The 13271-nt window shown below is 43.7% G+C and overlaps 1 protein-coding gene across 1 annotated transcript; it reads left to right on the top strand.

Moving 5' to 3' along the window:
* Positions 1-761: 761 nt before the first annotated feature.
* Positions 762-11129, top strand: LOC113451416 (phospholipase A2 inhibitor NAI-like). The gene is made up of 5 exons (XM_087940058.1): positions 762-1039; positions 2926-3039; positions 4172-4315; positions 6366-6503; positions 8467-11129. Exons 1-5 carry the CDS (start codon positions 991-993, stop codon positions 8745-8747), a joined length of 726 nt encoding a protein of 241 aa, XP_087796184.1. The 5' UTR covers positions 762-990; the 3' UTR covers positions 8748-11129.
* The last annotated feature ends 2142 nt before the right edge of the window (positions 11130-13271 follow it).

The following is a 13271-nucleotide window of genomic DNA, read 5'->3' as shown; positions in this document are numbered from 1 at the left end:
GGGAATTCCTCTCCAGAAAAGTCCCGGCAAACAGTCTTTCGTGAGATTTCACAATTACAGACCTTTATCAGGCTTGGAGAATTGCCAGGCCGATACCTTCCAAACACCACGCTGTAGCAGCAATTACCTAGCAAGAAGTCAGGAACACATCTTCACACTAATGAATTGAACTAATTGTCTCCTGCAAACATCACTCCCCTTTTGCTCCTCTTTATTCCCTATGGGAGGGGACATTCACCATCCACCTGAGCCTTTACTCCCAAGTCGACCCTTGTTCCTTAACTGTTCTCTTCTCCTGGCAGCTCTGTGCGTGTACACAGGCTCCAGCTGTTCTTCTGCCCCACTGATCTTTGACTTTGAAGGCAGATGATAACTGTCAGGCGGCCCTGAGCCCATCTCTGCCTCAGACGCAGACCCCTCATCAGAGCCTCCCCCAGACTCCAGGACTGGCCCAGGTTACTCCCCAACCTCCTCACTATCCGAGTCTGCTGCCAGCTCTGCTGGCTGCTGAGGGCCACAACACAGGCTCTCCTCTTCCGATGTATTTTCAGATCCTTGAAAACCTCCGCTTAAGAGACTTTGTTAGTGTTCAAGGAACCTCAAATCCTTGCCTTTGATTTTAGGGCAAGAGAAAGAATATGGCTGTGCCACTTTTAATTGGCACCGAGCAAAATATGTAAGCTTTGGCAGGGTATTAAGCATTTAATATTTTATTTAGCTTCATCCACAAGTTTGTTTTAACTTTTACTTTTGGACAGCAAAACAGGAAACAAATAGGTTTAGTAGTTTCCTGTAAAGGATTCCTGCTGTTCTCACTCTTTTTTTATCCTTCCAGAAAACCACTTTTATTTCTTAAACCCGCCTTCTTTTTCAGGAAGTGGTGGTTTGAGGCTGCTGTTAAAAATGCTTCCTCGGCTTCTGGCAAAATAAGAGAATTTCCTATATTCAGGACTTCCAGGTCTGCTTTGAACAAAGCACCACTCAGCTGTCATGAAGACTTCACCGACCCTCTTCCTTCTCACGGTATTTATTATTGAAGGTAAGTAGGCAAGAGTGACAAATATTTGAAGTGAATGGCTTCTGTGCCTTCACTGCTTTTGCAAATTCGTAGCATATTTTTCCAAGAGAATTTGTGGCACGGACAAATTGGGATTGTAGACTTTCAAAGAATGAAATCACTCGATTTGGCATACTGAAAGGGAAATCTTTTGGGAACTGATGAGCTCTCTAGGCCAGTGTTTTTCAAGCTTCGCAACTTTTAAGGCATGAAGATTTCAAGTACCAGGATTCTCCAAAGCAGACCCCTGTGAGATTCTGTGCAAGATCAGTAGATGGTAGTACCATCATCTACCACAGGATCGGAATATTGCTGCAAACTGCTTTGAAATATAAATTGGGTGATCTAGTTCTGTTGCTTTTGTAATCCCACATTGGTAAATGGATTGCAGTCTCCAGATGCAAAGAACTGATGTTAAAAATTAAAATCTGAACATCAAATCTTAAAGTTAAAAAAATATTAAAAGCTTTCCCTCTTCTGATTTTTGGGGATGCAAGCATTGAAAATTTGAACATGATCAAAATTTAGCAAAAAATACTTGGCTGAAATTAACTGGAGTTAAAAGAATCTAAGCCATCTACTATAGAGGTTAGCAATATTCTCTCGGTCTCTCTGTCTCTCTCTTTCTCTCTCTCTCACACACACACACACCACATATATATTCACATACATACATGTAGATAGTACATGCATATACACACATGTAGGTACATACATGTGGAGGGAGGGAGGAACTTTGGAGCTAGCCCAAAAATGCAAGAATAACTTTTTCCCTTCTTTTTTTATTCCAATGTTCTTACCACTGCTTCAAACCCATGCTTTTTGGTTTAACTTTTTTTTTGTAATTTTAATTTCTTTTTATATTTATAATTTGGATATTTGGCTGTTTTATCTCCCACTAAGTTGTTCAAAGTCATCTCGAACCACAAGATGGGCAGCAACTGATAATAATGATAATGATGATAATAACAGTGCAAACAATGCCATATCTAGTATGAATGTTTGGCTGATATGTGATGAACCAGGATAATATTACGCAATACCAATGGTAATAGATCTCTTGGGTCCAATCCAAAAACATCTGGAGCACCTCTTGAATACCTCTTGCATTGATAAAATCACCATCGATCAATAGTAAAAGGCAGTTTTACTTGGAACAGCTGGCATCTTGTGAGGATACCTGTAATACCATCAAACAACAATATTTGCCTATGCCAGATCTTTGGGGAGGATTTTACAGGTGGATAACAATGGCAAATCCAGTCTGAACATCTGGCTGACTGTGCTATGAACCATAATAATACTCAATAAATCACCTGTAACAGTTCAATTTCACATATTTATTTTATTTGGCGTCCTGAAAAATATTTGGAAGTCTAGGCAATAGTGTACCTTTTGGGTATCTGGAAGCCTGGGGGCACACTGGTTAGAATACAGGCAAATTCTGCCCACTGCCTGGAGTTCGATCCTGACCAGCTAAAAGTTGACTCAGCCTTCCATCCTTCTGAGGTCAGTAAAATGAGGACCCAGATTGTTGGGGGCAATACCCTGACATTGTAAACAGCCCAGAAAGTGCTATAAAGCACAATGGGGCAGTATATAATTAGTGCACCATTTCCTTAAACTAGCTTCATAGAGCTAGCCTACAGTTAAGGAATCCAGAAGCTCTACATTTGGAAGGTGCCACAGTTGAGGAGAAAAGCTTCCAAACCCTTCCAGGGGATCTGTCAAGTAGAGTTTTTTTTTTTCCCTCCTTGACATCTCAGTTGATCATTGGTGAAGTCTTGCTGTGACCTTGGTCTCAAACGGGCCAGAGAAAATAAGAAAGGAGACAATTTGTTGTCCTTTTTTTGTGGTTGATGCTGCAGGATTATCTCTGGAATGTGAAGAATGCCTTGGCCTAGGAGATTGTTCTGGGAATATGGTGACATGTGATATTGGGAAAGACAGATGCAGTGTTACTAATATGGTCCTCCCAATGGGTAAGTACAAGAAGCTGCATCTTCTACAGGCCCCAAGGAGGTTTATTTAATTTAATTCTTATTCTGCCTTTATTACTTTATAAACAACTCAGAGCAGCAAAAATACCCAATGCTTCTTCTGGCTTGTATTCCCTCACAAAGACCACACTTTGGGCTGGGAGAAAGTGATTGGGCCAGTCACTCAGTTGGCTCTCATGCCTAAAATGGGACTAGAACTCACCATCTCTTGGTGAATAGCTTGAAGTCACCAGCTGGCTTTCATGGCTAGGCTGGATTAAAACTCCCGGTCTCCCAGTTTTTAGCATTGTGCCTTAATCCCTAGACCATCTGTAGTAGATCTCACGAATGAGGCTTCCAAGAAATAGGCAAGGCCACAACCAGAGGTGGTATATTCAGCAGGTTCTGACCAGTTCTGGAGAACCGGTAGTGGAAATTTTGAGTAGTTCGGAGAACCAGCAAATACCACCTCTGGCTGGAGACTTTACAGTATCCTTCCCCTGCCATGCCCACCAAGCCACGCCCACAGAACCGGTAGTAAAGAATATTTGAATCCCACCACTAGAACAGAACAATGTTTTCCTTTATCTTGGAGCCTTGGTGGCACAGTGGGTAGAGTGCAAGACTGCAAGCTACTCCTACTGCAATTTGGCAGTTCGAATCTCACCAGGCTCAAGCCTTCCATCCTTCCGAGGTGGGTAAAATGAGGACCCAGATTGTTGGGGGCAATATACTGACTCTGTAAACTGCTCTTAGAGGGCTATAAAGCACTATAAAGTGGTAGATAAATCTAAGTGCTATTGCTATTGCCTCACATCAATTAAAAATATGTACTCTTTAGAGTTTTTTTATGGCTAAGATCCCCTTATTCCAAGAGCTCCTCTACTTACTCATTTTGGATTGAATTCTGAAGGGAGAAATCTTTGGTGGAAGGACTAAGTACTCCTCACTGGAGTACTTAGTCAACCATGAATCCAACCCAACTGGATTCATCCAATAGTTTGGTTGGCTTTTGAAAATGGGGGAAAAATACCAATTGTTGCTTCGTTCTCAAACATGCTTCCTACTGACTCTGCAACAACCATCATGGTTCCTTCTGGGGGTAAAGCAGTTTCCCTCACTTCATTTCCCACAGGACTATCCCTGAATATAAAAACCTGTGTCTCGTCTGACGTCTGTGACAAAGGTGTTCAAGTAATTAATATGGGCGAGAAAGGAAAAGCGGTGGCCCACCTGAAATGCTGCGAAGGAGAGGAATGTAGAAAAACAGTCCCTCCAGGTATGTCTGTGTTAGGTTCTTCTCGCTCGGGTTTCCCTGTCTTGTCCTCCACTTCAGATGGGTTGGGAACTGCAATTCGCATCACGACTAGGTAGGAAAGTTGGTGGAAATCTTAAGTGAGAGGCAAACACCTTGCATTCCAGAAGAACAGAACAGAATAGCAGAATAAGAGAGTTGTAAGAGACCTTGGAGGTCTTCTCATTAGAGGTAGGCTACTGCCGGTTTGCACCGGTTCTAGTGAACCGGTAGTTAAGATTAGGTGCAGTTTGGCGAACTGGCAAATCCCACCACTGGCTGGCCCCACTTCCGCCCATTTTTGGCCTGTTTTGGGGGCTGTTTTTAGGGTGTTTTTGGCCCGAAAATGGCCCAAATAACATCCTGAAAATAGCCCAAAAATGCTCTGAAAATGGCCTGAAAAATGGCCTGAAAACAGTCTGAAAAATAGCTGAAAATGGCTTGAAAAACACCCTGAAAATAGCCCAAAAATACCCTGAAAACATCCTGAAAATGGCCCCCAAAATGGTCTGAAAATGACCAAGAAACCCGGCCCAAAACAGGCAGGGGCGGAGCCAGCCAGTGATGGGGTCAGCCCCAACCAGCTGAATCCTCCCTCTTCCTTTGAGGTTAGTGGCCGGGAGGTGGGACTGAGTGTGATGAGTGATGTCACCCACCCAGTCACATGACCAACCAGCCACACCTACCCAGCCAGAGAACCGGTTGTTAAAAAAAATTGCAGCCCACCACTGCTTCTCATCCAACTCTCTTCTCAATCAGGAAAGTCTCCAACATTTCAGACAAATGGCTGCCTAGTCTCTTAAAAACCTGCAGGGTTGGAGCACCCAGAGGTTCTGGAAGCAAGTTGTTCCACTGGTTCTCTCCTTGATTAGTGTCTACCCATTGCTTCTTGTCCTGCCTTTCAAGTGCTTTGGAGAATAGCTTGGCTCCCTCTTCTTTGTGGTAGCCCCTCAAATATTGGAACACTGCTATCACGTCACTCTTACTCCCCTTACTTAAGAGGTTTGAGAGGTAGCTGTGGGGTTCAATGCAACATGAGCCATGGTGGCACAGTGGTTAGAATGCAGCATCGCAGGCAAATTCTGCCCACAGCCAGGAGTTCATTCCTGACCGTCTCATGGTTGACTCAGCCTCCCATCCTTCTGAGGTTGGTAAAATGAGGACCCAGATTGTGCTGTCGTAACTTTGAAAGATCACTAAGCAAATTGCTGTAAGTCAAGGACTATCGGTACCTTGTCATGAATATTCTTAATAAGTGTTATTAATATTTAATAAAAGCATTACGTTCAGTGATGATTGCACATTTGGCAAAGCAATCAAACATTTGTTAGTGTCTCCTTCTACACACGCACAAGTGGTTTCCCGCTGATTGCTGTGTCCTCAGGTTGCATATCAAAGGAAGCACATCTGTTAGATGAAGAGGTTAGTCTTATCAAAAAATGCAGCATATAATTACAGTTGCAGGTTGGTCAGTCATGTAAAAAAATCCTGGTGAAGACAACAAATCCCTGATTATTCCCACTAAGCAGGGGGCCCCAATCTTGGAAGTTTTATGACTTGTGGACTTCAAATCCCAGGATTCCTCAGTCAGCATGGCAACCTAGGAATTGAAATCCACAAGTCATCAAGTTAGCCAAGGTTGGAGGCCCGTGCTCTAAAGCCCTTTTCATTGGGAATATATTTGTTTCTAATCTCATGTCTGATGCAGAGGTGGTATTCAGCTGGTTCTGCCCAGTTCTGGAGAACTGGTAGCAAAAATTTTGAGTAGTTCGGAGAACTGGCAAATCCCACCTCTGATTGGCCCCACCCCCATCTATTCTCCGCCTCCCATTGAGTCCCAGCTGATTGGCTGGGTCTTCTTTAGTTGCCCTGCACAGGAGAACGAAGCTGGAAAGCAGGTTAGTGGGGTGGGGAGGGAATGGGGATTTTACAGTGTCCTTCCCCAGCCATGCCCATCAAGCCACACCCATAGAACCGGTAGTAAAAAAAAAAACTGAATCCCACCATTGATCTAATGGTTCTATCTTTTCTATAGAATTGCCCAAGAAGGCCCTAGTCAATGGGAAGCAGTGCCCAGCATGCTTTGCATTGGGAAGAACATGTCACGAAGAAGTTACTGATTGCACTGGAGATGAGCTGTACTGTGCCGAAGGAATTCTGCATTCAGGAATGGGTAATTATCTACTTAGCTCAACCTTCCTCAGATTATATTAGCCTGATTATGGATGACAATTTCCATCGAATCAAAAGGGTCAGCGCTCTAGCTGAAGATTTCCAATAGAAGTCTCCATGAGGAAGTCTGTCTTAGAAGCCGCCAGGTTGCATTCACACAATTGGCCAAGCCATGGTTGGTTGGTTGGTTGTGTAGCTTTCTATGGATTTTTCAAGTCAATTTTGTTTGTGTGGATTGCACAACAGTGGCAACAGAGGTGATATTCAGCAGGTTCTGACCAGTTCTGGAGAACCGGTAGTGGAAATTTTGAGTGGTTCAGAGAACCGGCAAATATCTCCTCTGACTGGCCCCGCCAACCCCATCTCTTCTCTGCCTCCCGTTGAGTCCCAGCTGATTGGCTGGGTCTTCTTTGGTTGCCCTGCACAGGAGAACGGAGCTGGAAAGCAGGTTAGCGGGGTGGGAGTGAGTGAGATTTTGCAGCCATCTTCCCCTGCCATGCCCACCAAGCCACACCCACCAAGCCATGCCCATAGAACCAGTAGTAAAAAACTTTGAATCCCACCACTGGGTGGCATGCTGTAAGCTATATTTTCCCCAAACTGTAGGAGTAATAATGAAATTCCTCCCTCCCTCCCTGGATTTTTGACCACATTATCCCCACATCCTCCTTCAACCTTCTTGAGAACATCCAGTATAATTCTTTCTAGATTTTTATCGTACTTGTCTGAATCTAATTTCATGATGTCTGTTTCATTGTGATAATGGCAGACAAAAATAAAATACCTTCCTAGTATTTCACACCATAACTGCCATATTTTTTTTCAACCTGAAAGGATAAAGGTGGAGGACGATGGGCGTTGTAGTCCAACCTAACCAGGAACATCTCAGGTTGGCCAGCTCTTCCATGAAAACTATTGGGGAAAGAGGAATGGGCTTCAGTTCAACTCGTTCCACTGATGAATTGTTCTTACTAAAAGGAGAAACTTCTTGACCATGAGAACGATTAATGACTGGAAGGACTTGCCTTTAGAAGTTATGGGTGCTCCATCAGGTTTTTAACAGAGGATGGACAGAATGGTATAGGGCAGTGAGGGCTAACCTTTTTCGGCTCCTGAAAGGCAATGCATGCAGCCCCCCCCCTCAAGCCTCCTGTGCATGCATGCATGACCCCCCCATGCCACACATCCCTGCGTATGCACACATGATCCCCCCCCATGCACCATGTGCCTCTGTGCATGTGTGTGCATCTCCCACCCACCCCCCGCCCCCGTGCATGTAGGCCAGATACCCGAGAGTCAGTGGTTGGGTGGCAGCATGCACGCACATGCACAGTGAGGCTCTTTTGGATGACCTCTCACTTGCTGGCAGAAGGGGCTCTGCATGCCACTTCCGGCACCCGTGCCATAGGTTTGCCCTCACGGGTTTAGGGTTTCCTGCTAGACCGGGGAGTTGGGAGTAGAAGACTTCCAAAGTGTCTTCCAATTTTGTTACACTGTAGGGGTGTCAATCTCAAGGCCCGCGGGCCGGATTTGGCCTGCAGGGTGCTTAGATCTGGCCTGTGGGATTGCCCTGGAAACAGCCCATTGGCCCATGGTGCCTCTGCCAGTGAAAATGGGCTCCCAATCTCCATTTTCAGCTGGGACAGCCTCCTGCAGCCCTCTGAGAAAACGGAGTTCAGTTTTCACGGGCAGAAGGTTGCAGGAGGCTGTCCCAGCTGAAAACAGAGATTGGGAGCCCATTTTTTCTGGCAGAGAGCTCAGCCCACCGCAGGCACCCCTGATATGAGTGATGTCAAGCTGGGCAAGGCCCACCCTGCCCACGCCTACCCTGCCCCCCCCCCCAAAGTCAAACACAACAACCCTGATGTGGCTCTCAATGAAATCAAGTTTGATACCCCCTGTTGTACTGTGTTTACTGTAATAGACCCAATCTTGGCACTTCAGCTCTTTCATTTTCTCCACAGAGATACTTCCTCTCGAGGTCAGCTTGAAGGGATGTGCAAACAAAGCTCTCTGCGATAGCTTGGTTGGATATGAAGCCATAGCTCCTGAGAACAGTGGAGATCACACTATGCGATGCACACCAAATTCTTCAATCTACCAACAGGAGTTCACAACCATTGGCCAATGGAATGACTTGATTATAATTGAAGAGTTCTCTGGGGGCGTTAATACCATTCCCAGATGGTTTGGATTCTTCATCACAATTCTTTCTGGCATCCTTCTTAGGAAACTCCTGGCTTGATTTTTGCCAAGTGTAAAGATTTCATCGTAGGAGAAAAACCGAATAGGCCTAGGGTATTCCAAAATCTGGAGTCTGGTAGCACTTTTTCAGCTAAGAAAGTTTATTAAAAGCAATAGTTTTTTTTTTTTGGTGAGCTGTAGCTTACATCCAACGTACACTTCATTAGATGCTTTAAATCGTCAGGTCACCTTAAGATTCAGTGGTCCAGTTTGCTTCCAGCTTCTGTATATTCTACAATCATAGATATTTCAAAAGAAAACCAGGAAAGATTTATTACTCCAGAGGCTCACAGCACTTGACTTAATGTTTTTGATGTCCAGGAGTGGTTTCTAACAATAGAAGGGCAGGCTAATGGGCTGTAATGTTATCACTAATTGTGATGGTGAGAATTGATGTTCAATTGTGGTTCTCATTCACTATCAGATGGATGTACGGTCTTCAATTCCCTTCAGCCCTAGCCAAGACAGACTTTCTTTTTGTGGCTCTAGAACAAACTCAAAGGGTGTGATTAGAACAGAACAGAACAGAACAGGAGTAGAGTAGAGTGGAGTAGAGTGGAGTAGAATAGAATTCTTTATTGGCTAAGTAGACACACATAAGCTCTCACTGTACATAAAGCTATAAGTGATAAATCATAATAATAAAAATACATTCATCATAAATCATAATGTTGTGATTAGTAGCATTTATTAGGAAGAAAGATGTTAGTTATCCCACAGGAACTCCATCAACATGACTTTCATATAAAGCCTCTTTATACAATTTATTCTAGTGCCAAAATCACCAGTGCCATTTTTTTTAAGGTCTTCCAATAGAAAGGAAGAAAAACAGGCACGTAAGCTTCATTTTTCTGGAAAACTGTACCGGCTTGCAATTTTGAAAACCATCAGCTCCCCTTTATCGGTCCGCTTGAGAAATGATCTTCTGCATATGAGGTGTGGGAAATGAATGAGAACTGCAGTTTACCAGTTGCTGGACAACATAATCTTGATGTGTTCTGGTAGCCCTAGATAAAACCTAAGCCTTAGATGGAATTAGTAAGATCAGAATGGAATGATCCATTTCAATTTCTTCCAATGTTCATTTATTTTGTCACATTCCCATCCATCTGCTTGTAATTTTGAAAAGCAACAACAACAAGGCTCTGGATTTCCCAGTTGCAATGTATGGCTGTAAAAGTGGGACCATAAGGAAGGCTGAGCTCCAGAGAATTGAGGCCTTTGAACTCTGGTGCTGGAGAAGACTCCTGCGAGTCCCTTGGACTGCAAGGCCATCCAACCGGTCAATCCTAGAGGAGATCAACCCTGGCTGTTCTTTAGAAGGCCAGATCCTGAAGAGGAAACTCAAAGACTTTGGCCACCTAAGGAGAAGGAAGGACTCACTGGAGAAGACCTGAATGCTGGGAATGTTTGAGGACAAAAAAAGAAGACGGGGACTGCAGAGAATGAAGTGGCTGGATGGAGTCACTGAAGCAGTCGGCTTGAGCTAAATGGACTCCAGAAGATGGTAGAGGACAGGAAGGCCTGGGGGAATGTTGTCCATGGGGTTGCAATGGGTTGGACATGACTTCGCAACTAACAACAACAACAACAACAGAGAGAGAGAGAGAGAGAGAGAGAAAGAGAGAGAGAGGGGGGTTTGCATTTTCATACATGTTTCTCAGCCGTTGATTCCATCCAGTCAAATCCCGAGAGAAAAAACTTGGTTAATCCAACAAACAAATTACAGACAACAGATAGACTATTGTAAAGAGCAAGGGAAATGACTTTGCCAGATGTACACCGGATCTGTTACCAAAGTGACAAGAGGAAAACATGGCTTAAGTCCAAAGCAAGCAGAAAAGAGACATAAAAGACTCAGACAGAGCTCCTTCATTTGGGTGGATATAAAAGGGGGAGAGGACGTAGCAGAATTGGATTTGCCAGACTCTGCTACTCTAGCCTCTCTCTCTCCCTTTTTAAAAAGCTTTTATTAGAGTTTATCGTAATATAAAATACAAAGGGTTGAATTAAGTTCAGAAAGGAAAAGGGAAGGCAGGTAGAAAGAAAAAAGAAGGAATGACTTCCGGCTCTTTTTCGTGCAGTACAATACAAAATGCAGTTGTCATCTCGACTTTTATGCTTTGTGTTTCTAGTAGACATAAATTGTTTCTGTAACAACAATGTTGATCTAGTCTTCGAAACCCAAGATCAAAGTTTTATTTGTTTTTTTTTCTATTTTGAGCATAAAGTCCAGAAATGGTTTCCAGATGGAAACACTCTGGATAAGTTTTTCTCTTTAATTAAAACAGCTTTGACATCTTCCTTTTTTTTTTCTCTACTCATTTTCCCTTGTGGGGACGTATGTTTTGTAGACATTTTCAATAAAAGCAATCTGTCTTCATGTTGTGACGCTTCTTCGTCTGGTTGACTTGGTTGGGACTGAGAATTATTGTCATTTTTCTTATACGTTATTTTGAGCTGGATGAGGAATCCTCTTTTGAAAAAGGTGTATGTGTGGCAGGCTATTGTTCTCACATTGGTTGTTGTGGGTTGCTTCTTCACAGGCTACTTAGGGACTTAATTCTTTTTCTCCCCAACCTGCAATCTTTATTAATGGAGTTTAATTCCATTTGCAAACAGATATTATTGAGTTGCTCTCTGGCAGCCGTGTTTATTTTTATAAAGGAGAAGGGGGGCCTTCTTCTAGCATCACTTCACTTGATTTCTTTTCTTCCTTGAGGCAGTGGTTGCTAGGGTTCTTAAGCATTTTTATATAAAATACTAGCTCGATACCCGTGCTTCACTACGAAATTATGTGGTTGGGCTTAGTTTTGGGGGAGGAAAATAAGGGGAAAAAATTTCTGCCTCTGCCTACCAGCATCCAGCAGTATTCACCTGGATAGTGTCCTGTCAGTGCGTGAGAGAGTTGAGGGCTGTTTGGAACTGAAACAGTATTTGTTGTGTGAGCAAAAAGGAGACAACAAGGAGCCTGGCTTAGCTCAACTGTTCTGTACTAAAGCTGCTTGATGCTGTGAAAGTAAAACTGAAATTCCTCTGTTTGTGTTTTGCATTTGGAACAGATTTCTTTTCAGGTGGGGAGGGGGATTAAAACTCCTTATCATCAGAGCATGTTAATAATAATATAAAATATAGATATAGATTATATTATATTATCCTAGGTGATACCTTTTTCAGTTTGTCTAAAAACAGACCCTCCTTCTTTCCATGTTTCTGATGATGGATGGATGTTTAAGCTGATGTTTGGAGCAGGTAAGGGCATAGATTATTAAAAGAACTGGGAATCCAGATGTTTGGGTCAGTGAAAGGCACAGACTATTAAAAGAATTGGGAATCCAGATGTTCGCATCAGCTAAAGACATGGACTATTAAAAGAACTTGGAATCCAGATGTTTGGGTCAGCTAAAGGCATAGATTATTAAAAGAACTGGAAATCCCAGGTGTGTGGGTCAACTAAGGGCATAGAGACTATTAAAAGAACTATGAATCCAACACCATCTCTCCTTGAATAGCCAATGCTGAAGATGTCAGAAATTATAATTCAGTAATCTTTAGAACACCAGATGTTGCTGGTGTTGAAGAATGTATTTACTAAACCACAGCTAACCAAACCTTGGCATAACATACTATGTGTCTTATTCATTTATTATAGCTATCTCTCTCACACACAGGCAAATCCCAGTTGATTTCTTCTAGCACAGGCTATTTTTCAACCAAATGAAATCAGAATACAGTACATAGTTTTAGGACTATCTCAGGAGGTGGGTTTTTCCCTCCCCCTGTGGTTGAGCAGGTACACCTTCCAGGAATGAGCAGATTCCTTGAATCAGGAAGGAACTGTGAAGTGAATTTCATAGCTGGCATATTGGTGGAAAATATATATTTCTTTCTCCCTCTCTCATACCAAGTGGTTTATATTGGGACTTAATGCCCCAAAAGCATTTTGAGGTTAGTGAGTCGATCAAAATAAGCAGACAGGAAACATCTGTTTTCCTGCAAAGTTGGCTTGCAGGCTGGATTGGAGGCCTGGAATTTCCTCTCCAGCCTCTCCCTGCATAGATTTGTCATTCATACTAATAGCTTAGCACTCGAATCCAACAGGCCTGAGCACAAGTCAAACTTAATCAGAGGTGGGCTTCAAAGAAATTTAGCAACGGGTTCTGTGCAGGGTGGGCGTGGCCATGGTGGGCGTGGCCTAGTTGGCCTCCTGCACTATGGCGGGGGTGGGGCGTTTTTGCCCTCCCTGCCTCCAGAGGCTTTCTTCAAGCCTCCGGCAGGGTGAAAACAGCCTCTCCGGGCTCCGGAGGCTCTCCGGAAGCCGGAAGCGGGCCTATTTCTGGCCTTCCCAAACTTCTGGGAGGCCTGTTTTTAATCCTCCCTGAGCCTCTGTGTGGGCCTTGCACTTACCTGCATCCCAAATGGGCCGTATGGGGATCTGGGGTGGACGGGGTCAGCCAGGGGTGCGATTTGAGGGTTCTCCCAACTGCACAGGTTCTTAGCTAGGGGCTCTCCTGACCCCCTGCGA

This window comes from Pseudonaja textilis, chromosome 10, assembly GCF_049901715.1.
Source record: "Pseudonaja textilis isolate UNSWEBS1 chromosome 10, rPseTex1.2, whole genome shotgun sequence".
In the NCBI taxonomy this organism is placed as follows: Eukaryota; Metazoa; Chordata; class Lepidosauria; order Squamata; family Elapidae; genus Pseudonaja; species Pseudonaja textilis.
This window is presented reverse-complemented; position numbering and strand designations above follow the sequence as displayed.